Source organism: Sapajus apella, unplaced genomic scaffold (genome assembly GCF_009761245.1).
Source record: "Sapajus apella isolate SASKATOON/1434 unplaced genomic scaffold, GSC_monkey_1.0 scaffold14, whole genome shotgun sequence".
Taxonomy (NCBI): Eukaryota; Metazoa; Chordata; class Mammalia; order Primates; family Cebidae; genus Sapajus; species Sapajus apella.
Window position 1 is genome coordinate 26,604,657 of NW_022436954.1, and position 26,084 is coordinate 26,630,740.

Genomic DNA, 26,084 nt, shown 5'->3' on the forward strand with positions numbered 1-26,084 from the left:
CAATTTAAACAACAATAATAATACTTGTTATTTTAATAGATTGTGGATATCGGAACTCATGTAACTTAAAAACCTATGTGGTGCCATATCACACAGGGTGCAAAATAAAACCCAGCATTAATAACAACACCCTACCAAGAAATCTTTTCTAGTCTTCCGCACTTAGCAAATCCACCATGTACAGAGCACGGTGCCACCACGTAGGTTCTGCAGGATTTGAGAGGCAAAACGGGCATCCTTCCTGTTCTTGTCACTCTTCTTGGGTAGCTCACAGCAATGCCTTCCACAAGTGGCCTCTTGGTGGGGTGGCTGTTATACCCATGAAACTGACTGGTGTCACCAACTGCCTGGTGGGACTTATTTTCTGGGATCATGTGCATATGTAGCTTATTTTCTAAGGGGATGCCATATGGCTAAGGAAGTCCCAAAGCTGAAATTCTAAGGAAGGTAACGGTCAAGAGTTGGGCTTCATGTGCACATGTCCACCACTTTCTCCGTAAACCTCATATGTATGAGACATGGAATATGGAAAGAGAGAAAAGCAGAACTAAAAAATAGGAACTTCAAACAGCCTAAAGAGGGACCCGCCATTCTTCTTAAGGGCAAGCAAAAATCTGCTTCAGTAAGACATTAGGATGGGCATGGAAGAGGGTGTTGCCCAAACCACTGGCAGGCCTAACCTCCACGTCTTGGACTTGGGAGTCTTTTCACTGAATGTCTGAGAGCACCATGAGTGAGTGAGCCCAGGATACATACACACTTAAGAAACTGTATAGGAAACAATCTCCATAGAAATTGTTCCCCAACCCTTCCTATCTATGCTAATACTTGATTTTGTATTCTTGTTCCTTATTTGGTATCCATTACTGGCAAGACATTGGCATGTCTAGTTTTATAAAAAGTTGATCTTGTGTAAAGGCCAGCAATACATTGCGTTCAGTAAGAAGTTGGGAAATTCCTAGGCAAATGGCAAGATTATAAACCTCTCTAGAGTGTAGAATGGTGGAGTTCAGCCTTTAGTGTGCATTAGAATCACACTGAGGGCTTCTTAAGTAAAACACCGATGGCTGGGCCGACCCTCAACGGTTGATTTAGCTGGTCTGGAATCGGGCCCATGTGATGCTGATGCTCCCAGACTGAGGATTATACTTTGAGAACCACTGTGAAGAGTTGACCTAAGAAGGGCATTTCCAGGCAAAGACAATCAGAGGCTACTTGTACCCAAGACTCGCCTCCCACAGCTGTTCTCTGCACAAACCTTGGCAAAGTCTACGCCAAGACAGATTCTGTCTTTTCTTTTCTATGAACCTCAGGCATATAGATTTGGGTTGACCATAATCCTTGGTTTGTGACCCACTCTTACCAAGTGGTTATGTATGACCATCTGTTCATTTTCATTCATTTTTAATCACATAAACACCAATCAAAATAAAAGCTATGACCTTGAAAATAACTACATCTAACCACATGGAACTTATCCATCATCTATCCTACCTCCCAATACATGAGCTAAACAGCTAAGCAGTTAACAAGTATTCTCTCACTTTTCTTTTTACACTTTTATTAACTCTATAAACGATGGCACAATCATTCAGGAGAACGCTGAATATCAGTCAAGACAAACTCTACCAACAAACAATACGGATGAATCACAGCAATATAATACTAAGTGAAAAACAGAAAGATTACATACAGATATCAGTTTATAACATTAGAAATATATATTCTTACAGATGCCTTAAAACAGACATGCATTTTAAATCTTAGTATTTCTAATCGCTGAAGAAATACTAAGAAAGAGTCCATGAGTAAAGAAATGTACCCGGTCAGTTTTAACGAGGGAGGACGTGGCCTTATCCTATTGTGTCCTCCTCAGATTCCCTAACAAAGCTCATCGTCCCATCCTCTAGCTGCATCCTTCAGTTTCCATGAAACAGCTTCAAAACCAAGGGCCCGGACACAAGGAGGCAATTCACAGAAAACTAAACAAAGTAGTAAACAAACACGAGGGGGAAAAATGTTAACTCTGCTCATTATCAGAGAAATGCAAACGAAAGCATTTTGGGAGGCTGTCATTTTATGATGACTAAATTAGCAAAAATGGAAAAAAATAGGGCAGCAGTTGCGATGCCTGTGACTGTCTGTGATATTACAGTAAAACTGACAGGCACAGACCATGCTGTCAGCAATGTAAACAAGAACAACAACAACAAAAATCTAACAGCTGCAAGCTGAGGTGTAATGGACACCTGTGCAGGCACCTCATTCTGCAGAGTTTATCCCGAAGAAGTAATTTAAGGGAAATAAGCAACCTGGATTGCCCCAACAAGGCAATGCCTCAGAAAACCACAGTATAGCAACATGACAGTATATTATACAGCTGGGGCATATTACAGTTTTGAAGAGAAATATACAGATGATATTTAATACATGAACAATACAAAATACAAAATGGTAGGTGTACTGTAGTTAAAGCCATGTAAACACGGGTACCTGCCTGTACCAGGGCTGCAAGGCCAAGTGCAAAAACTAACACAGCTATTGTATCTGGAAGTGGGGATGGGTGTTGCTTTCTGCCTCTCAGTGTGTTCTGTTGCTGCGGTGCTGTGTTGCAATCATCTTTTTAGAGCTTGAGCGGTTCCTACCTTGAGAACTTTCACAGCTTTCCTCGTCACTGTTGTCCTGACAGTTATTCTGTCCATCGCAGATGAAGCTCTTGTCAATACAGAGGCCGTTCTTGCAGTGGTAGCGGGCGGTGGAGCAAAGCAGAGGATTTGCTGCTGCTGCTGCGGAAGGAAAACACGACATGTCACCAGGGAGGCCGGCAAGTCCCCTTGGGGACCCTGGAATTTCTTCCAGCTTGGGGTGTGTCCTGCTCAGGAAGCAGTGAGCTTATCTTCTAAGCTGGCAGACTCAAAGCCCATCCTGGAAGAGTGGCCAGCCAAATGTGAACACAAGGCTTACTCTGCCTCATTCTAAAACATCCTGGGGTCTTTGCAGAGATCTGCCACTCTGGTTAAGTACGTCTGCTTAATAACTGAATATTTATGGCTTTCAACATCATCAATAGGAATCCCTTTGAAATGCATCAAATCCTGGCTTCGTTAGCATTTACCTTTTTTGGTGACAGCACAGGGTCATTCTTAGGAACATTAATTTTTAGACTGGGCTGGAAAACAGGGTTGCCTTTGGCTCCTTTTTAGAACTTTCTAGTCTCTTTTTAAACTATCCTAGGCTACTGTGCTTTTGCAATTCTCTTTTGTTTTTCTATTTTTGTTTTTTTATTTATGCAAATGTATGGGGTACATGAGAAATTTTGTTACATACACATAATGTAGAATGTAATCAAGTCAGGGTATTCAGGTGTCCATTACCCAAGTGCAGTATACTTTCTTTAAGTATATTCACCCTCCTCTGCTATCCTTTGATCTTACAGTGTGTTTGTATCCTGTAACCCACTTCCCTCCATCTCTATATCTTCCACTCTTGCTCCCACTCACCCTTCCAAGTCTCTGTTATCTCTTTTTCCACTCTCTACCCCCATGTGATCAATGGCTCACCTGAAATGGACAACCCCTAGGCTGGCCAGCAGCCACTGAGGGGTCTGGGCAAAACCTGAACTTCACTGATGTCTCCACTGAGGGGTCTGCTGTCTGCTGGCAAGAATGTAGAGGGAGAGGAAGTCTCATAAACTACAAGTGGAGATGCAAACTGGCACGTCCACCTGGGAGGCCCATTTAGTCCTAGTAAAGCCTATGGTGCACTTAGCGTGGCCCAGTCATTTCACTTCCAGCTACATACACTTCTCTTGAGAGACTCTTTTTTTTCCTCCCTTTTAAAGAAACAGGGTTTCAGTAACTAACTGCAGTTCAGTGCTGCAATCATCTCTCACTGTAGCCTTAAACTCCTGAGTTCAAGCGATCCTCCCACCTCAGCCTCCTGAGTGAACGGCTGGTAGCATGAGAGACAGACACAGGAGCAAAGCGGAGCCGGAAGGAGTAGCTGAGGCAGGAATCCACACACCTCTCTGCCACGGTGGAATTCATGGCACGATCTGATCCCACAGCTGTGTAGGATGCTTCTAGTTCCCTAACTATGTATCAGCCTTTTAATTCCTCACTTAGTCTTTATGGCTCACTAAGGTAAACTCAGTAGCCTCAATTTCTTCTATGCAAAAAAAAGTCCATGCACCTAGTTGGTCAGTAACCATTTTCTGAGCAGCTCCTCCATGAGGCTCCTATTCTAGGCACTTTGAGACCTCAAAAGAAATGACAGACCTGGGCCCTCCCGTCAAGAAGTGTGGTAACTGGCTGGTACAAGGTCAGCATAAAACTACTTAACAACACAAGAGCAAGTCTCCACAGAAAACCAGTATTTCTACAGTACAATTTACTTGCAGTATGATTCAAACAAGGTTCCTTCCAGGGTTCTGTTTTCAATAACTGAATCAGCCAAGTAGAAATTACTCCAATCCCAGCTCTGCCACTTATTAATCGTGGGAGAATTACTTCACCTCTCTGAGTCTCGGCTGCTTTCTCTGCGGACAGTACCCTCTATGTGATTTGTGAGGCCCAGTGCAAACTAAACATGTGGGGTCTGCTGTCAAAAGTTATTTTAAAAACTCAAGACAGCAAGAGCAGAGCATAAAACCAAGCGTGGTCCCCTTCTAAGCTAAGCACTGGCCCTGTATGGCTGCACCAGCCACAGACCAAGAAGCTGATCTTGCTACTTACAGCATTAATCTGAGCATCAAATGAGATCTGTGGGAAAATGCACAGTGCCCAGTCTGACACGCAGCACAGGCTCAGGGAATGTTATACTCATTCCCCTCATTACGTCAATCTTGGTGCTACAGAGTGTGGCCTTCCCATAAGCAGCAACATCTGCAATGATGAAGAGGGGTCATCCCGGACCTCGGGGAATGAACTGAACCAGCACCTACATTGCATGTGGTGGGCACAGCACCAGAGTGAACATCAGGCCCAGCACAGAAGATCGCTATGTTGCTTTGGGATCAGGGCCACACCAGCTCCAACATCTCTCTCTGGGATCCTCAACGGCAACATGGCAGTTGTAATCTATCTTCTCCCCACGCTTCACTGAGCTGTTGCGAACACACAGAGATCCTGGCTTCAAGGACTTGACTAACCTCACAGCACTATCTAGATCTAAGGAGCTCCAGACTTTTTTATTTTAACTATTCCATTCCAAAAGTTTGATGTGAAAGGCCAGAGGAGGTGAGGGAAATGGGGGAAACCAGTGCTTTCAGTGTTGAGGATGGTAGAGCAATGATGTAAAGTCAAACAGAAGTGGTCTGGCCTGAAAATGGAAGTTTTAATTATTGACATTGCTGTGGGCCAGAAAATGGGCTCAACTGGATCAAGCTGAAACCAAGGTCTGACTTCAGCCAAACCAAGACGGAGAAACCCAAAACCACAAATCACATTTGGTTTTGTCCAAGGCAGCTCTCCAAACCCTTGTGTTAATCAGCATCCACCATGGTGCCCTTCAGCTTCTCTGGGACCATGTGGGTCACATCTATGCAGCCAAAACGTCAGTAGCCGTCAGCTCACTCAGACAGATAGCCTGGGAAAGGCATTCTAAGTGCCTCAAGATGGGGTGTTCGTAAGCTTATGTAAATGTCCTCATGGAGAAAGCTGTGCAGAGTCATCCTTGCTGAAACCACTATCATCTACTTACTTTTCCTTCAGTCTTAGATCCTTTCAACCTCTCAAACTTTCCAAAAGAAAAAAGTCACATGCATGTATATGCGTGTATATACATATGTCTACATACATGTTACAGATACATTATGTGTATGTCTGTTTAAAAACCAAGTCACAGACTGGTTTTAAAGTATATAACCCAAAAGACAAGTAGCCAGATTATGTAAAGAACTCTCAAAAATCAAAAAGGAAAAGAAAACTCAATAGAAAAAAGGGCCAAGGATATAATCAGGCAATTGACATAAGAGGAACAGCAAATGGTCAGTAAAAATTTGAAATAATGTATACTGTCACTGATGTTGAAGTGCCACTATGCATGAGACTCACCACACTCAAGGTCTTAAAGTACCAAGTTGTTGGCAAGAATGTGGAGGGAGAAGAAGTCTCATAAACTACAAGTGGGGGTGCAAATTAGTTCATCCACCTGGGAGGCCCATTTAGTTACAGTAAAGCCTATGGTGCCTGTAGCATGGTCCAGTCATTTCACTTCCAGCCACATACACTTCTCCAGAGAGACTCTTTATTCTCCCTTTTAAGGAAACAGGGTTTCAGTAACTAACTGCAGTTCAGTGCTGCAATCATCCCTCACTGTAGCCTTAAACTCCTGAGCTACTGATCCTCCCATCTCAGCCTCCTGAGTAGCCATATACCACCACGCCTGGCTAATTTTTTAATGTTTTGTAGAAACAGGAGTCTTGCTATGTAGCCCAGGTTGGTCTCAAACTCCTGGCCTCCAGCAATCCTCCCACTTCAGCCTCCCAAAGTGTTGCAATTACAGATGTGAGCCACTACAAGACTCTTGAAGAAACAAAAATGTTTACTGAAGCCATTATTTGTAAAATTAAAAAATTAGAAGTGACCTGAATTGGCCAGCCATGGTAGCTCACGCCTGTAATTCAAGCACTCTGGGAGGTTGAGGTAGGTGGATCATTTGAGATCCACAGTTCAAGACCAGCCGGGCCAACATGGTGAAACCCCATCTCTACTAAAAACACAAAAATTAGCTGGGTGGTAGTGGCATATGCCTGTAATCCCAGCTACTCATGAGGCTGAGGCAGGAGAATCGCTTGAGCCTGGGAGGCAGAGGTAAAAGTGAGCCAAGTTCATGTCAACTGCACTCCAGTTTGGGTGACAGAGTGAGCCCCTACCTCAAAAATTTTTAAAATTGCTTAAATGGTTACTTAAAAGAGAATAGATTCGATGTGTTATACTGTTACAACGCCAGGGCTGGCTAACTGCTCCTATCAAGGGCCCGACAGTAAATATTGTAGGTTTGGTAGCTGTTTGGTCTTTGTCTCTGTTGTAATGACTCATCTTGGCCATTGTGTTGCAAAGCAGCCAGAGGCAATCTGTAAATGAAGGGCATACTATATTCCAACACAACTTTATGTACAACAACTGGTGTTAGGCCAGATTGGGCCATAGTGTGTCAACTGATGCTGTACTGTAGTGAAAAATGAACTGGTGTCAAGATGGATGAATCCCACAAATACAATAGCGAGGGAGAAAAGCAAGCAGTGTTAACACCAGGAAGCAGACAAATGCATGGGCAGACAGGGGCAGGTCCCCAGTAAAACTCCACTTTTAAGCCAAAAACAGTTTAAAGCCTGAAAGCCAAGCTACAAGTCAAATCCTCGGACTGGATTGAGAACTTGTCTCCCTGTTTGGCACTTTCCTCTGATTGATCCCTACCATCACCTATATCTACCCTTTCCTAATTGACTTTCTACACTGTCATGCGCACCTTTGAGTAGGGTCTTCACTTTAACCTTTTTGCATACTCACAAACCATTCAGCACGTACTCCTTATTCTGAGTCCATAAAAAGCCCTGGACCCAGACACACCGGGAGAGAAAATCCCCCTGCAATTTCTCTCCACTGAGCTGTTCTGTGACTCGATAAAATTCTTCTCCACCCCCGCTAACCCTTTGAATTGTCAGCATATCCTCATTCTTCTTGTATACAGGACAAGAGCTCAAGAACCACTGAACGTGGGTACAACCTATAACACAGGTGGGCTAAGTGGAAGGGGTGCTTCCAGCAGCAGACCTGGGGTGGAGTGAGGCCCAGGCAGGGCAGGTAGTGTCACTGGTTGTGGAGGTATCCTAATGGCAAAGCGGCCCAGAAAAATCCTGTGTCAGTAGTAGGCTATGTACCATAACCGTTGATATGAAGTTACCCATGCAAGTGAATGCTACTTTTCATAGCAGGGTAAAAAAATATATAAGGAAAGAAAAAATAACTTGAATGGGAATAAACAACCACAAGTCCAGGGCAATGCATGCCTCTGGAGAGAAGAAAGGATCCAAAAAAGGCATGGCTGGAGATTTTTTTTTCTTTTTTTTTTGGAGATGGAGTCTCACTCTGTCACCCAGGCTGGAGTGCAGCGGCGCCATCTCAACTAACTGCAACCTCCACTTCCTGGGTTCAAGCTATTCTCCTGTCTCAGCCTCCTGTGTAGCTAGCTGGGATTACAGGTACCAACCACTATGCTTGGCTAATTTTTGTATTTTTAGTAGAGACGGGGTTTCACCATGTTGGTCAGACTAGTCTTGAACTCCTGACCTCATGATCTGCCTGCCTCAGCCTCCCAAAGTGCTGGGATTACAGGCATGAGCCACTGTGCGCAGTCAGGCTGGGGAATTCTAATTATATTCGGTAATAGTTTATTATTTAAAAATTCTGAAGCAAATATGGCAACATGATGATACATTTTTGACACTGGATGTTGGGAATCTAGATGTTCATTTTACTTTACTTTTCCTTTTCAGTATGTTTCAGAAACTTCACTAAACATTATCCAAGGTCTATTCTAGCAGAAATGTTTCAGTGAGCACTCACTTTCCTTGTCTTTTATTTTCCCATCATAAAGCTCTCCCTGGTCCACAAACACCTCTTAATATTTAGTATCTTTCACACTCAGGGGCATAGTTGCTCAGAAGACATAGCTGTATCCTTGTATACAACCACACCTAGGAGTCCTCCTTGTCAATGACTTCTCATAAAACACAGTACAATCTCTCCCATCCTTTGCAGGGCAGAAAAAAAAGAAGCAGTGAATGGTAGAGGAACAGAGCCCAAACCTAGCAGCAAGCCAGAGAAAAACGCCTCCCAGCCATCAAAACATACATCGTGATGCTCATGTCCTGAAAGCACCATGTCCTGAAAGCGCCGGGAGCTTCCTCAAAGAAAAGCCCTCATGCCATCACCTCTTTCAAGGTCTATGGCTTCTCCATTTATGTAAATTCCAACAAGTTCTGTATTCCTGCTCCCAAGGACAAAGCAAATTAAAAGGGAGAGGGGGTGCCACTTGCTGCCCTGCAGACAAACTGGCAGCAAGAAATAAAAGCCGACAACCAGAGAAGGGGACGGAAAAGCTCTAAAAAGCAACCTCAAGAATTCCAAAAGCTAAAAATTTGATAGCATAGGTGTAGAAAGTGGAAAAATAGATAACAGAGACTGGGAAGGGTGAGCGGGGGAAGGGAGGAAGATAAAGGGATAAAGAGATGGAGGGAAGGGGTTAAAGATACAAACATACAGTAAGGTCAAAGGATAGCAGAGGAGGGTGAATATACTTAACAAAAATGTACTGCACTTGAGTAACAGACACCAGAATACCATGACTTGATCACATCATGCATTATGTGTAGAACAAAATTTCTCCTCTACTCCATACATTTGCATACATTTATTTTTTAAAAATTCTAAAAGCACAGCAGCCTAGGATAGTTTTAAAAGAGACTAGAAAGTTCTAACGAGGAACCAAAGGCAACCCTGTATTACAGCCTGGTCTAAAAATTCATGTTCCTAAGAATGACCCTGTGCTGTCACCAAAAGAGGTAAATGTTGACAAAGCCAAGATTCGATACATCTCAGAGAGATTCCTGTTGATGGCGTTGAAAGACATAAATATTCAGTTACTAAGCAGACTGACTTAACCAAAGTGGGAGATCTCTCCAAAGACCCCAGACAGCTCAGGTTTCACTACATTTCTTCCGGAGCCTCCGCATCTATTTGCTTGGCTCCGCCAGATTTCAGAATGATTGTATTTGGGACTATGGTGGACAAGTCTTAAGGGTTTCTGTGGGCCCATAGGGCCTGGCCCAGGACTCTGCAAATAGTAAATGCCCAATGAACAGATCATAAGCGGACCAGGAAGCATTTCACCCTCTGGGATGTTATGTTTCGGTATCTTTCAGCCATATTTAATGTTCTCCAAATGTTTGTATTCTTTGTCCTTGTTACGGCTAACCAGTCACTGAGAAATGTTTTATGTTACTCAGTTAACAGGGGAGAGGAATATTGTATTTTACAATATTTATTTCACTAGGGGTGGAGAAAATTGTCTGCAGAGTCAACTTCAAAAACGGAATTGTAGGCTCAAAAGCTCCTTGGTTATTATTACCGTAAGAAACACAGGGTTATAAAGCTCTATTTCCCAAGCCACAACACTCAGGAAAGAGAACTTGTCTCTCTCTCTGCCAGAGGGAGGTGGGAGGCTGGAGTTAAGGGAATCGCTTAGTGGTTAATTAAACTGGCAGTGTTTACTTCAACCACATCTAAAAGATAAGACCGAGGGACCACTGTGGTCTCCCAAAAGCAACTGGAAATAAAGCAGTCTGTCTACAGTAGGACTTAGGAAATGTCCTCTTTAATTCATTTAGAGTCTGTGAAGTCGGCTCCTTGTCTACCTCAAAGCATCTTGACAAAACACATAAATGAGAAACTTCTTGTCATTAACCCCCACAATTCCCATCGGCTCCTCCATCCTGCGGTGGTCACCACTCACTTCCTAACCTCACAGCCTCCATGCGGTCCTTGTCTTCCCAGCCCCAATTTGCCTGGAAACCAGGCAACTGAGGGAGAGGGAGCTGCACTGAGACTTTCTCTTCTCCAGTATAGAGGGTGCCTGGCCCCAGGAAACCAGAGCCCACTGAAGCAGTCTCCCTGCAGACCGTCCCTGCAATAAGCCCTGTACCCTTTGCAACTTGGAAAATGCTCACTGCCTTGACCTTGGCTTGCCTATGGAAACCTGTTAGTTCCTCCTTCCAAAGTCTGCTCAACAGGGCTTCTGAGCCTCTCCCAGCCCCAAGGCTACCAGATCCCCCAGCCTCAGCAGCCCTTCCCTCTCCAAGACAGAACATGGGCCATGCACAGCCATATTCTGCACATGGAACCTCTTCTGTGTCTGCGGGAGAGGAAAGGGCAGCCACTGTGGGCAAACAGGCAAGAGGCAAAATACCTCAATCTTGCTTGCTTCTTCCTTAGGCTCTAAGGACTCAGAGGATTTTAATTTTTAAAACCCCTCTAGAGTCAGTGTAAGGGGCCACTGGCAGAACTGAGTCATGGCTAACGGTAGTCTGTTTCTTCCTCGTTTGTGAATGCTTCTTGGACATGGTTATCTCCTGTCCAACACCCAACTCTGCCTTTTCCAGGGAACAAGTCCAGTATCACTGTTTCAATCACCACCTTCCTGCAGAGAGCTCCCTAAACCTTCCCCCAGAAATAAACACCTTTCTCCTGCTGCCTCATGGGTTCCTCTGTTGAAAACCCACTCACCTCAAGCTCTGAGTGTCTGAAACTGACATTCTCCCTTCTGCTCCTACCCCCTCCCTCTTCCTGTGGTCCTACTTCTATGAAAGTGCCACCGTGTCACAGTTCCCCAGGTTCCAGTCACGTCTACTTCAGAAAAAGTCTACTTTGGCTGGACACTGTGGCTCACAACTGTAATCCCAGCACTTTGGGAGGCTGAGGTGGGTGTCTGGCTTGAGGCCAGGAGTTCAAGACTAGCCTGGCCAACATGGCGAAACCCCACTTCTAAAAAAATACAAAAATTAGCCAGGCGTGATGGTGCACGCCTGAAATCCCAGCTACTTGGGAGGCTGAGGCAGGAGAAATCACTTGAACCTAGGAGGCGGAGGTTGAAGTGAGCAGAGATGGCGCCACTGCACTCCAACCTTAACAACAGTGAGACACTGTCTCAAAAAAAAAAAAAAAAAGGCTCCAGTGGACCTTCTTCTCCTCCTCATCCTGCACCAGCTCAGTATCAACTGCTTCTCACCGAGTATAAAATACAACCTTTTATAATCTCAGCTTTTTATGATCTGTCCCAGCTGACAATTTCAAGCATACATTTTGCTGTAGTGGTTAGAAGTGAAGGTGTGAAGTCCATCTGGGCTCAAATTTCAGCCTACCACTTCACTAGCCATGTGATATTGGAAAAATTATTCAATTTCTCTGAGCCTCAAGGTCCTCATCGGTGAAGTGGGGATAAAAATAATGTCTCTGTCATAAGATTTTATGAAAATTAAGTGGTATAATGCATGCAAAGCACAGAAAGTACCATGTGGCCCATAGTAGGTGCTCATTAAATGCTTATTATAATAATTATTAGCCAGGCATGGTGGTTCAAGCCTGTAGTCCCAGCACTTCAGGTTGCTGAAGTGGGAGGACAGCTTGAGGCTGAGTTCGAGACCATTCCAGGCAGTATGGCGAGACTCTGTCTCTACAAAAAAAAAAAATTAAAAATTAGCCAGGCAAGGTGGCATGCATTTGTACTTCTAGCTACTCAGGAGGCTGAGATGAGAGGATCACTTGAACCTAGGAGTGTGAGGCTACAGTGAGCTATGACTGGACCACTGCACTCCAGCCTGGGCAGCAGCAGAGCAAGGCCTGTCTCTAAAAAATATGTATTGGGAATACACATTCATATAACAGTTAAAAGTTCAGGTTCTGTATTTACCCTGCTGTTGATATCTCAACTATGCCACTTACTAAGTGTGTGAGTATGGGCAAGTCATTTATCCTTTCTATGTCTCTGTTCCCTTATCTATAAAAAGGAGGTAACAATACTATCTACCGAAAATGAGATCTATCATGTAAAGCATGTAGAAACATGTCATACACAAAGTAAGTGCTCAGTAACTGTCAGCCAAGCAGTTCACATGCCCTGAAAGTTTGTATACTATACAGACAAGTCAATATGCCATTAAGAGAAAGCATGAGAAGCACCATGTATTCAGTATATGTCTGTTGCTTGCTAAGGCTGAGCCTGACAATACACTTTGGCACCGGGAACATAGCTGTGAGCCACACTATAATACCACCTCGTGGCTGTCACAATATAGCACGGAAGACAGAGGTAAATGTGGAGAAGGATGAAGCAGGCGACAGAAACAGAGTGTGAGACTGGGGAGGAAAGGGGTCATTTTTCATAAGGAGGTCATGCAAGGCCTCTCTGATGAGGAGACATTTGGTTGAAGAAGGTCCAGTATGGTCTGAGAACACACAGGAGGATGACCCAGCCCAGCCTTGGCAAACCAGAAAGATTTCCAAAGGAAACCAGTCATATAAGAGTCTTTAAGGCGACCTTGATGATGTAGCTTTGGAGCACTGGGAGGAAAAAATCTCCTGTTAAAACTTTTAGCTCGGCCAATACACCCAATAAAAGACAGCTTTCTGAGTCCACAACTGATGAATCGGCTGAGGCGTGAAGGGGAAACGGAGACTCTCATCTGGATTGACATGAATAGAGCTACAGAAATATGCCAGCGGTGTGGAGCTCTGTGCACAAAAAACACAGACATACTAGCTAAATGATTCAGTGGTGCTCAGAATTCAGGCAAGAATTTATCATCAGTGGAGAGATACGGTCCAGGACACAGTGGTTTTTCTGGGCACAACTACACTAAAAGCTGTAGCAGAAGAGCTTCAGCTTGAATCAATTTTCGATCGTGGTCCCCCAGACACCCGGCCATTTCAGTTATTGGCTGGAATCCTTGTCCTTACTGAATGAGGACTGGGGTGACAGCCATGCTGCCAGCCAACCCGGGGTTTTAACTCCAGCCAAGAATGTGTGAGGACAGCGAAAGAAGGAGGCCGAGGACAGGAAAAAGGAAAAACAGTCGAAGGGCAAAATCTCAGCATTGTGAAGCTCTAAAAGAAAATACTTGTTTTGGAGAGCTGAGTGTGGTGGCTCACACCTGTAATCCCAGCACTTTGGGAAGCCAATGCAAGCAGACTGCTTGAGCTCAGGAGTTCAAGACCAGCCTGGGCAACATGGCAAAACTGAATCTCTACAATTTTTTTTTTTTTTTAATTTAGCCAGGTGCAGTAGCTCATGCCTGTAACCCCAGTGCTTTGGGAGGCCAAGCAGGGTGGATCTGTTGAGGCTAGGAGTTCAACACCAGCCCAGATAACATGGTGAAACTCTAACACTACTAAAAATACAAAAAAAAAAAAAATTAGCCTGCTGTGGTGGTGTGCACCTGAAGGTCCAGCTATTCTGGGGAGGCTGAGGTGGAAGAGTCACCTGAGCCCTGAAAGTCAAGGCTGCAGTGAGCTGTGTTTGTGCTATTGCGCTCCAGCCTGACAATGAGAGCGAGACCCAATCCGAAAAAAAAAAAAAAAAAATATATATACGGGGTTTTTGCTTCTCCTCACTCCTGAATGCAAAATGAATGCCAAACCTGGAAAACACACGTCCGCAGACCAAAAACCTTTTAAAACATAACTTTCTTGTTATTTTTGATAAAGTCAAGACATCACCAAACATAACCACTTCTTTAACTTTTTATTTATTTTTTTTGAGACGGAGTCTTGCTCTGTCACCAGACTGGAGTACAGTGGTGTGTTCTCGGCTAACTGCAACCTCTGCCCCCCATGTTCAAATGATTCCCTTGTCTCAGCCTCCCAAGTAGCTGGGACTACAGCCATGCACCACCATGCCTGGCTGGTTTTTTATATTTTAGTAGAAACGGGGTTTCACCATGTTGGCCAGCATGGCCTCCATCTCCTATCCTCAGGATCTGCCCACCTCGGCCTCCCAAAGTGGTGGGATTACAGGTGTGAGCCACCACACCCAGCCTTTCTTTAACTGTCATTTATTTCTTTTCACCATTTCATTATGGAAAATTTCAAACCTACACAAAAATAGAGACTGGTTTATTGAACTCCTTCAACTGACTGATCATTTTGTTTCAATTCCTAATGGGATTGGCTTGAAGTGCATCCCAGATAGCACATAATCTCTTCATATACTTCAGTATATATTTCTAAAAGATAGGGATTTTAAAAAATAGACACAATACCATTTTCACACATTAAAAATAAATAATAATGGCTTAATATCAAGTATCAAACCACAATTTAACTTTTTCTATCTCATTTTTTTTAACAGTTGCTTTGTATGATCAGCATTCAAATATGGTCCACACATCACATTTGGCTAATTTGTCTTTTACTCTTTCACTCTCTAAGGTCCCTGTTCCTCCATTTTTTCTTAGAATTTATTTATGAGTGAAACTGGGTCTTGAAGAATTTCCCACATTCTATATCTAAAAGTTTGCTTCCGTGTGGGGTCATTAACATATTCCCCTGTCCTTGGATTTCCAGTAAACTAATAGTTAGATTTAGAGGCTCAATCAGATTCAGGTGGGATGTTTTTGGCAGGATGATCTCAGAATGGTGATGTGTATTCCTTCGCACCACATCAGAAGACTCTCTCTCTCTTTTTGTGCTGCTGAAACTGGCATATGGAAGTTCCTGCTCTGGGTCAGATGCGGTCATCACACCTTACTCTGGCTTTCCCACTGAATTATCACTTAAAAAACCTGAAGAGAATGCATGCAGTAGCTACAAAGGGTAATTTGGAGCAGGCCAAATGGAGAATAAGACCAAATTTAAATTAACACCAAAATGGTGGTGAGTTTACCATATTTTCTCCCTGGAGCTCCAGGAAACCAGAAAGAACCAGAGAGATTGAGAAAAGAGAGAAGCTCAGAAAAACTACCTCATACAATTGTTTATGAACTCCTAGGATGACCCCCAAGCTGCATGCATGCACATGAACCTGGTCCTAATCAGCACATCAAAGACTGAACTCACAGACAAACTACTAGCAGGGGCACAGGCAGGACACATCCAAACAGCATGGCAAAAACAGCATGAAAACTTGCAACCATAGCCCATGGAAGGCTGCTAGAAACCTGCGGCCTTACCTGCCCAGTTCATTTACATACTAAAACTCATATACAAGCACACCTCCAGGCTTCAAATAAAACTCAGAGTTTCATACATAATAACTAAAATATCCAGAATATAATCCAAAATTACTTGTCATATTAAGAACCAAGAAAATCTCAATTCATATGGGTTAAGAAAATCAACAGACAAATGCCAAGATGACACAGTTGTTGAAATGATGTGATAAAGATTTTATAGCAGTTATTACATAAATACACTAATAAGCAACCATACATACTCTCAAAACAACTGAAAAAACAAAGTCTCAGCAAAGAAAGAGAAGATATAAAGAAAACCAAAGAGAAATTTTAGAACAGAAAGACACAGTAACTGAAATTTAAACAGCTACACAAAACAAAACAGTATATAGGCTTGGAAGCAGACTGGATATGACACATGAAAGAGTGAGTTAACTCAATGACATTAATAGAAATTGTCCCATATGAACAATGAAAAGAAAAAGGAGTGATTAAAAATGAACAGAGTTCTGGTGTGGGGCTCACACCTATAATCCAGCACTTTGGGAGGCCAAGGCAGGCAGATTACTTAAAAGCAGGTTACTTAAAAGCTGATTAGGACCCACCTGGGCAACATGGCAAAACCTACCTCTACAACAAATACAAAAAAAAAAAAAAAAAAATTAGCCAGACATGGTGGTGTGTGCCTGTAGTCCCAGGTACTCAGGAGGCTGAGGAGAGATGATCATTGGAGCTCAGGAAGTTGAGGCTGCAGTGAGCTGTGATGGCACCATTGCACTCCAGCCTAGGTGATGGAGTGAAACCCTGGCCCACCCTCGTCCCCAAATATAAAAAAATAAAAACTTGGCCGGGCATGGTGGCTCATGCCTGTAATCCCAGCACTTTGGGAAGCCGTGGCGGGTGGATCACAAGGTCAGGAGATCAAGACCATCCTGGCCAACATGGTAAAACCCCATCTCTACTAAAATACCGAAAATCAGCCGAGTGTGGTAGCGTGCACCTATAGTCACAGCTACTCGGGAGGCTGAGACAGGAGAATTGCTTGAACTAGGAGGCGGAGGTTGCCGTGAGCCAAGATCACACCACTGCACTCCAGCCTGGCGACAGAGCAAGACCCCTCCGTCTCAAAAAATAAATAAATAAATAAAAACTCGCAGAGCCTCGGGACTTGTAGGACAATAAAAACAGAGCTAACATTGTTGTCATTAGACTCCCATAAAGAAAGGAGAGAAAGTATAGTACTTTTTAAATATTTGAAGAAATAATTGTTGAACATGTATAGCAAAGACAAAAGCCTACAGGCTCAAATAGCTCAGAGGACCCTAATAGGATAAACTCAAGGAAATCTATACCCAGACACGCTATGATCTAACTGCTGAAAACTGCAGACAAAAAAAGAAAAAAACAAAAAATGTCAAAGTAGCTAAAGAGAAACGATGCACAATCTACGGGGAAACAACTTGAATGACTGCAAATTTCTCTTCAGCAATCGTAGAAGCCAGATGGAATGGCATACTTAGAGTGCTCAGAGAAAAGAACTGTCAGCCCAGAATTCTATATGTGGTAAAAATATCCATTAGGAATGAAGGTAAAATAAAGATATTCTGAGACAAAGGCAAGCTAAGATAATTTGTTGCCAACTTTAGAAGAATTGCTAAAGAGAGTTCCTCCCAGAGGAGGAAAATGATACTAGAAGGAGACTTTGGTGATATCAGAAATGAAGGAAGAGTGATCAAATGGTGAGTATCTGGGTAAATACAATGTACTCTATGCCTTTGGAACTCTTCAAAATATGTTTACATATTTAAAGGAATAATTAAAACATTGTCTTGTGGGGCGGCTAATGTAACAGATGCACTATATAAGACAACTATACTATAAAGTGACCTAGAGAGTGGCAAGGTTTCTATTAATACATTCTGCTCGAAGTGACTCCATACTGATTCAAAGCTGTCTGTGAAAACACTGACGAGTAGATTCAAGAGTTTTTAGCCTGATCTATCCATTATGAAGGCTCCATCCATTTTTTACCTAATGGTTTTAAGCTGTCATTGATGATCATTACCTAGATCCATTCTTCATTAGGAGCTACAAAACGAAGATACTCTAATTTCTTTATTCTTCTATTAGCTGATATTCTTCAATAAAAAATAACCTTTTAAAGTCAGCTATTTGATTACTCTGAAGTATAATTCACATAGGAAAGAGGAGGTAAATGTTTGACTCATATTTTTATTTACCAATTTTCAAAATAGTGAGCTAGAACCACTATTTTTCTAATTTTTAAAAAATCATATTTACTTATTTATTTTTTAGAGATGGGGTCGTGCTATGTTACCCAGGCTGACCTTGAACTCCGGGGCTTAAGCAATCCCCCCACCTCACTCTCCCGAGTAGCTAGGGCTACGGTGGGTGCCACCTCGTCCAGCTTCAGAACCACTATTTTTAAATGGTAGCTATGTCAGAGGAAGATGCTGGCTTAATCCTCATTGGCATAGTTTGGAACTCGTATAATTTACCCATTTAGAAAATCACAGACCAGGCCAGTCATGGTAGCTCATGCCTATAATCCCAGAACTTTGGGAACCCAAGGTGGGAGGATCATTTGAGTCCAGGAGCTCAAGACCAGCCTGGGCAACAGGGCAAAAGACTATCTCTACAAGAAATAATTTATTTTTAAATTAGGGGTGTGGTGGCCCACACCTGTGATCCCAGCTACTCAGGAGGCTGGGGTGGGAGGATCACTTGAGCCCAAAAGGTTTAGGCTAGAGTGACTGTGATGGCATCACTGCACTCCAGCCTGGGTGACAGAGCAAGACCTGTCTCAAGAAAAAGAGAAAATTAAAGACCAATATCTAAACATTTAAGTCATACAGGGTCTTTAATTATGGCAGGGAATATGTAGGATGACATAATCATTTAGAATGCTTATACTACAATGTGTCACACTTGCATTTTATTGCCATTGCATTTTTTGGGGTGTGTGTTTGTGTGTACGTGTGTGTAATTTCTTCTTAGATTATAAGATTCCCATGGACAGGAGGAAGCAGAGATCAAGCTGATACTTACTAAAGGAGTATTTTAGTAAGTCCAAATAAAATACAAAAGAAGTGTATTTTTGTAAGTCCAACGTGAAAGGCATCAGCCTAATAACTATGGTCTTTTCTCACAGTTTTGTTTTAAACCGCTAATTTTCAAAAATCAATTACTCTGTGCCAGCCACTATACTGAGCACTTTTCAGTTATTATTTCATTGAATTCTCCAGCACTCCCGGGAAGAAGGCTCTCAGCATCCCAGTGTGGTGACCAGGAAACCACTATGCAAGAGATAATGTGGCATGTCCAACCCATGCTTCATTAGGGCACAGCACAAATCCAAGCCAGAGCCTGCTCCAGAGTCATTTCTCCCAGTCACACCCCTATCCTCTTAGTGATACGCACCCTCCCTGCTGGGGAGCATGGCCATCACCCTGCTAGCCACACAATCATCTGCTGGCTGTGCCAGATTCCTGACACTTGAGGCCCAGAAGATGAAATAAGACAACAGGACAAAGTGCAGGGGAGAGTTATCAACTTCCTGTGCCCCTGCTGAGAAGAGATAGCCAGGACTGCTCCCTAGAAAGGCATAAATGACGTAGTAGACAGTTGTCCTCCTCATCAGAGACTTAAAATTGAGCCAATGAGGTAAGGGGAAGAAAATAATCTATCAAAAGAATCACTGAAGTCATTAAAACTTATGTTTGGAAAAAAGTAATAATGTGAAAATGGTCACAATATACAGGACATTGCAAGTAAGTACACTGTGCTTAGAGAAGGGGGCTGTGTGTGTGTGTGTGTGTGTGTGTGTGTGTGTGTGTGTGTGTGTGTGTGTAGAGAAGGGGAGAAGGAGTGAGAGAAAGGTGGGGAGGAAAGTGGGTCCGAAGGAAGAGAGAGAGGAGGAGAGAAGTAGAGAGAGAAGACAAGGAGTGGGGGGGGGGGGAGGGGGGGGGAGAGGAAGGGAGGGGAGGGGAGGACAAGAGAGAACTGGCATAAAATGGCATAAATATTAATAGTGTCTCATTCTAACTTATGGGATGTGGGCAGTTTTGCTTTCTTGTTTATACTTGTTTATATTTTACAAGTTCTTCACAATAATCAGAAGAAAAACACTTATTAAAATGCGTAGTGGGGGTACAAAAAGGGATGAACAGGGTGAGCACAGAAAATGTTTAGGGCAGTGAAACTATTCTATATGACACTATAATGGTGGCTACACGTCGTGCTATATTTATCAAGATCCATAGAATGTTCAAACCAAGAGTGAACCCTAGTGTAAACGATGGACTTGGAGTGATAATGATGTGTTAACACAGGTTTGATTGTAACGGCTGTATCACGCTGGCCGGGGTGTTGATAATGGGAGAAGCTGTGCATGTGTTGGGGCACAGGATATGGAAAATCTCTGTAGCTTCCTCTCAGTTTTGCTGTAAACCCCAACTGCTCTAAAACATAAAGTCTTTATATATACATACGCACACACACACACACGCGCGCACGCGCGCGCACACATATATGCATATCCACAGAAAATAAATGTGTCAGTTTGTTCAGAGTCAATGATAGTTATCAAGTCTCAAGTAGTCTAAATGTTTTGAGGGATGGCGAAAAAGAATAAACAATGACCAGAGTGACCAATGGCAGGTATGAAGCAATTTGCTGGGAGAGCTGGGACAGCATTAAAGGCAGATAAGAGAGGCTTGAAGGTCACTGAGGCTGCTGTATGCGAAGTCATTGTGGACACCAGGATGCTAAAAGGAAGGATCTGCACGTATTCAAGCCAAGGAGTAGTTAAACGTAGTAGCAAGACTGCTAAGATGCAAGGTGAGGGGGAGTGAACATGTCTGTATGTCTGTGTGTCTGCGTGTGTGTCTGTGTGTCTGTGCGTGTGTCTGTGTGCGTGTGTGTGTGTGTGCACGCGCACACATGCACATGTGCTGATGCCAGGGGAATATTATACAGTAGATAAAACAAATCAGGGTAGTTACAGTCAAGGAGGACATTAACTTCATCTATCCTACTTGAATTGTTTTTTCAAGAATAAATTTTTATAGTATGCATACAACTAATATATAAACAATTTTTTTTGAGACAGGGTCTAACTCTGTTGCCCAGGCTAGAGTGCAGTGGTGCCATCTCAGCTCACTGTGGCCTTGACCTCCTGGGCTTAAGCAATCCTCCCACCTTACCCTCCGGAGTAGCTGGGACTACAGGCATGCACCACCAAGCTCGCCTAATTTTTGTATGTTTTGTAGAGATGGGGTTTTACCATGTTGCTCAGTGCTGGTCTCAAACTCCCGACTCAAGTGATCTTCCCGCCTCAGGCTCCCAAAGTGCTGGGATTACAGGTGAGAGCCACCACGCCCAACCAACTTTTTGAAGAAAAGAATTCAAAGTTTTAAAAAAAAAAAAAAAGCAAACGCATAAACATGAAGAGTTGTATCAGTCAGATGAGGGCTTGAATGAACCTAGAAATGGCTCTGCTACTTCTGAGCTATATAACCCTGGATGAGTTAATATACTCCTCTAACTTGAAATTTCTCATCTGTTAATTATGGATAATACGTCCACATTTGCAGAGCTATTGTCAGAACTGAAAATAAAGCAAGCCTCAGGCTGAACGTTTACAGATTTGCACAAGAAAGAAGTGGGAAAGAACAGAATCTGAGTAAAAGAAGAGAATGACTGAGCCTCTAGGTACAAGAAGCACATGATGAAGGTGACCAACGTGGACAAGTATGGCTGGCCAGAAAGAACAAGGGATCACAGTGTCCAAGTGAGCGGCACTTACTGCAGTTCTCTTCATCACTGCCATCGGGACAGTCCTCAAACCCATTGCACCGGAAGCGACCAATGATGCAGTGGATGCCGCTGGCGCAGGGGAAGAAGGTTGGGCCGCATTTCGACTTAGCCTTGGCTGCAGGAAGAAAAAGACAAACAGCAAGACATCAGGAGATGTTCTCAGATGACTGCATACTTACCCACTGACACTGAATGTGAAAATTGGTCCATTTAAGATTTACCTTAAAGTCCCTGAAGGTTTCTTCTCATTACCACCACCCGCTTCAAACCCCCAGCCAGATTGGACACCCACGTGCAGCATCCTCTAGAGAGGGAATGGCTAATGTTACTGCTTCAAAAATACCCAAGAGGCTAACACAGACCCTGCACCCCAGCAAGTGCCAATCAAAATGTACTGAACAAAGCCATGAACAAAGAACAGGTAAGTGAATGGATGATGAGTAGATGAAGCTGCTGAAGCACCAATCAAAATTCATTCCCTGAATGTCAAAGGAGCTGTAATCAACATTTAGTAAGTATTCACCATACTAGGCAGTGTGCTGAGTGCTTTGCATGGCTCATCTCATTTAATCTACCCAGTAACCACCCAATGGGATGATGGGCAGAAAAGAGGTAACAAAACAGAACTGAAACTGCTATGCTTACAAAGACCTGCTTGCAAGATTGGCTCTTGCTTGGCTGGAGTCTGGGAACTTGGATTTTGGGAGACTTTGCACCACCCTAACAAGAGTGGCTCACAGTGCCTAAACTGTTTATGCAAACAGTACAACTTACACTAAACACCCCTACTTTCCTTCCTTCTGGGAGTCTGTAATTTTGGTACATGCCGAGCAAAGGGTGCCTATGTGATCAGCCCCGGATAAAAATTCTGGATACTGAGTCTCTAGTGAGTGTCCCTGGTCTATATCATTCCACATGCATCATTACAACTCGTTGCTGGAGGAATGAAGTGCATCTTTTGGACTGAACTGGGAGAGGGCTCCTGGATGCCTGAACCTGGCTTTCTCTGGACTTCATTCCATTCGTCTTTTACCTGTGTTGATTTTGCTTGTATCCCTTTGCTGTAATTAATCATAGCCATGAGTATGATTATATACTGAGTCCTGTGAATCCTCCTGGTGAAGAGCTGAACCTGGGGTGGTCTTGGGAGCTCCAAACATAAATGAGTATGGTTCTTATCACCACTTCATAAATGCGCTTTGAGAGATGAAGTGACTCGCCCAAGGTCACACAGCTGGAAAATCAAGAGTTGGGTGAGGCCCCAGGGAGGCAGATTCCAGAAGCCCTGATCTCAACCAACTCAACAGCATTGCCTCTCTCTCTGCCAGAGGCTGTCACTTTTCACAACAGAAGCCAGACTCCTGTTCCAAAGAAATTCTTCTTCCATTCATGCTGTACAAACAGTTTTAGCAGAAACTGCTGTAACCTGGGCTTGATTGAGTGTCCTGCTAAACCAAACAGCCCTGTGGGGTAATGTAGTCTTCCGTTAATGGTTCTGGTGCTCTGGCTTGCGATTAGGAGGTGTACGATGAGATCTATTGCTACATCCTAGGTAGCAGGCCCTGTGTAGCATCCCTCTTGTCTCCTGTCTTACAGGCAGGACCCATGGTCCTCCAAGAAGGAAGAGTCATTTCTTTGGAACAAACAGGCAATAAATTACCTCCATGTTCTTACTATCTGTAACATGCTGACTTTGGCAACATCCAACTCACAATTGTCATAGTTTTAAGGCCTGAAATGTACCAGGTGTTAAAAACCCACATGGCTTTGTTTCACTCTGAAACTTCTGTCATGGTACTGGTGTACTCTTCTCAAAGCACAAACTCAGGACAGTCCTGGGTTCAAATTCCAACTCTATTTTTTATGACTTTGGGCAAGTTTCCAAATGTTGCTGGACTTCAGTTTCCATATTGTGGCATCCTGATAAGTAAGAAATAAGTAAGAGGGCCCAGGTGGGGGAGAACAATTGTTCCAAGAAATGACTAATAACAAGCCCACTGCCATAACATCCTTTCATTAAATACCTTTTCCACAAGTACGCCCCTCCAGCACGACCCTATAAAACTTCCTCCAGCCCCTGCCTCTGTGCAGACAGCCCCTTCTCTGCTGTGCTGCCTGTTGCACCCAGGCAACATATTTTTGTCCTTTTGCTAACAAATCTGCCTTTCTTTACGAGTGACTGTCTTGGTAAACTCTTTTACCGCTCACGACATCAGCTCCAACCAGTTGCAGCCACAACACTTATCCATAAATTGGAGATAACATCTACTTCCTCAGGCTCTAGTAAGGATTAAGTGAGATAATCTATACAAAACAGTATAGAGCATGGCATACAGTAGATGCTCAATTAATGGTAATGCTTCTGCTATTTGTCATCATCATCATCATCATCGTCATCACTAAGTTCAGAGAATTTAAAAACTGATCCTTGGGATGCTACAAATGTTTTTCTGATGACCACATCTTAAAAGCCTATTATGAAAGATCCCTATAAGCTGATATGAAGTGATTTCCAGGACATACTGGTAAGTCAAAAACATAAAGTACAAAAGAGTATCTATAGTAGTGATGGCAGCAGCAGGCTGTCCAGGGTGGCCGCTGCCATCATGCCAGGTGCAGCGAGGAGGTGCGAGTGGTGGCAGCAGGATTGGCTATGGGAGCAGCAGTGGCAGCAGTAGGTCCCCTGTGCCCTGCGTACCCAAGGCAGCCAACCACCTGCTCCCAGGCCTGGAGCCTCTGACACAGTCTCAATCTCACTCCCCACTGTATCCCAGGGGTCTGTGAGCTGAAGGCGTAGCCGGGACTTGCCTGGGGCTGGTCCTGGAAGCTCAGGTTCATTTGCATGGGGTTGCCCGGGGCTGCGATACCACCTACACCTCGCCCACCACCCTGGGAGCCACTATGATGGGGCAGGCAGAGAGGTGCACTGAGACAGGGCTGGGCCCAGGGCAGTACCATGCTCCATGGTGTCACCGGAGCCTGGAGCAGGCAGGAATGCCTCACCCTTCTGGGCATAGCTGCAGCCACTCAAATTACAGCCCCAGACCCAGACATCTCTGCACTCTCAGGGAGCCCAGGAAGGTTCCCCTGTTACTCCTACAGGCTCAGAGGTGTCTGTTCCAGCTGCCTGGCCTCTCCCTGCTGTCAGTACCCACTCAGATCATGGAGCAAAGCTGAGGTCAAGCCTGGCACTGTTGCAACCTGGCCAGATGTGCGCATGCTCAGGGCTGCATTGACAAGCCAGCCTCCTGCCATCTCAAGCATCTCCAGACTCTGGGTGAAAATGAGCATGGGAGGAAGACCAAGGGGGTGCTTAGGGCAGCTCGGCACTGCCCTGCAGGTGCCCCTTGACACAAATCTGGGCACTATGAAAGGCAGAAGGAAGCGGACAGGCTCTTAGGCAGAAGGGGCAGGTCCCTTGGTAAAGCCCAATCTTCAAGCCAGGAAGGCCTGGAGCCTGGAGGCCAGGCTATGGGTCCTGCAGACAGGAGTGGGAACTTTTCTAGGCCTGCACATGGATCAATTGGCATATACTTCCGCCCCTCTGAGGCCCATAAAAGCCCTGGACTCAGCCAGACTTGAGGAGACAATGGGACAAGCTACAGAAAGGAGCTACCCTCTCTTCTGAGAGCTGAACACGCATCAGGACACCCTGGCTACAGAGAGGAGCTGCCCACTGTGGGTATCCTCTGAGCTCTCCTATTCCTCAGTAAAGTTCCTCTTTGTCTTGCTCACCCTCCACTTGTCTGCGTTCCTCATTCTTCCTGGATACAGGACAAGAACTAGGGACTTGCTGAATGGCAGGGCTAAAAGAGCTGTAACACAAACAGGGCCGAAACATGCTGTTTGCCCACCATGCTGCAGGAGACAAGAGGAGAGAAGAAAGAAGGAGAGAAGAGCTGTGGCCCTTCAGGGAGCCTAGACCTAGAAGCATCCCAAGCCAGGGTTGTGATACCCTGTTTAGGGCTCTGCAGTTCCTAGCATCTCCAAACTTCCAGGTGATACACCACACTCCCCACCCAGTGTCAGCTGTGGAAGCTGCTTATGGTACGCCTGGTCCAACCACAGCCTTGCAGGGAGTTGGCACCCATGCCAGTGCCTGAAGCTGCCCACCCCACCAGAGCTGGCATTCCTGGCTGTGCAGTGGCTGAACTCCACACTCACTCATACAATCTTGGCTGCTTTGCACCTGGCTCACCCTTCGCAGGCATGAGATCTCGTCCAGTAGCAGGAGCCAAGCATAGCCTGCCAGGCCAAGTGGGCAGAGGAGCCCAGTAGGCCAGAGCCAAACTTAGGCAAAGATGCCATCGGACACAGAAATTTCCAGCTGGCAAAGTGACACCCCAAAGATCCTATAACAGTACTTTGCTGCCCTCCATATAAGCAAAGAAGGGAGTATAAGAAAATATACATGTATTGGCTTATCTGTACACAAGAAATACAGGAGGATAAAGCAGAAACTAAAGAGACTGGTTATCTATAGTGGGTGAGTGGGAAAGGAATGAAGTAACGTAGGAAC

The 26,084-nt window shown here is 44.2% G+C and overlaps 1 protein-coding gene across 3 annotated transcripts in view; it reads right to left on the reverse strand.

The window, feature by feature from the left end:
* The window catches only part of LDLRAD3 (low density lipoprotein receptor class A domain containing 3), a 298,023-nt gene that overhangs the window by 130,317 nt on the left and 141,622 nt on the right, over window positions 1-26,084 (reverse strand). For 2 of the 3 annotated variants that reach the window (XM_032282328.1, XM_032282326.1), the window contains exons 3-4: window positions 21,555-21,680; window positions 2,646-2,786 (exon numbers count right to left, since the gene is read on the reverse strand). In XM_032282328.1, coding sequence (XP_032138219.1) covers window positions 2,646-2,786; window positions 21,555-21,680 — 267 coding nt within the window. The remainder of the gene's footprint in view (window positions 1-2,645; window positions 2,787-21,554; window positions 21,681-26,084) is intronic. The other variant, XM_032282327.1, reaches the window with a different exon arrangement.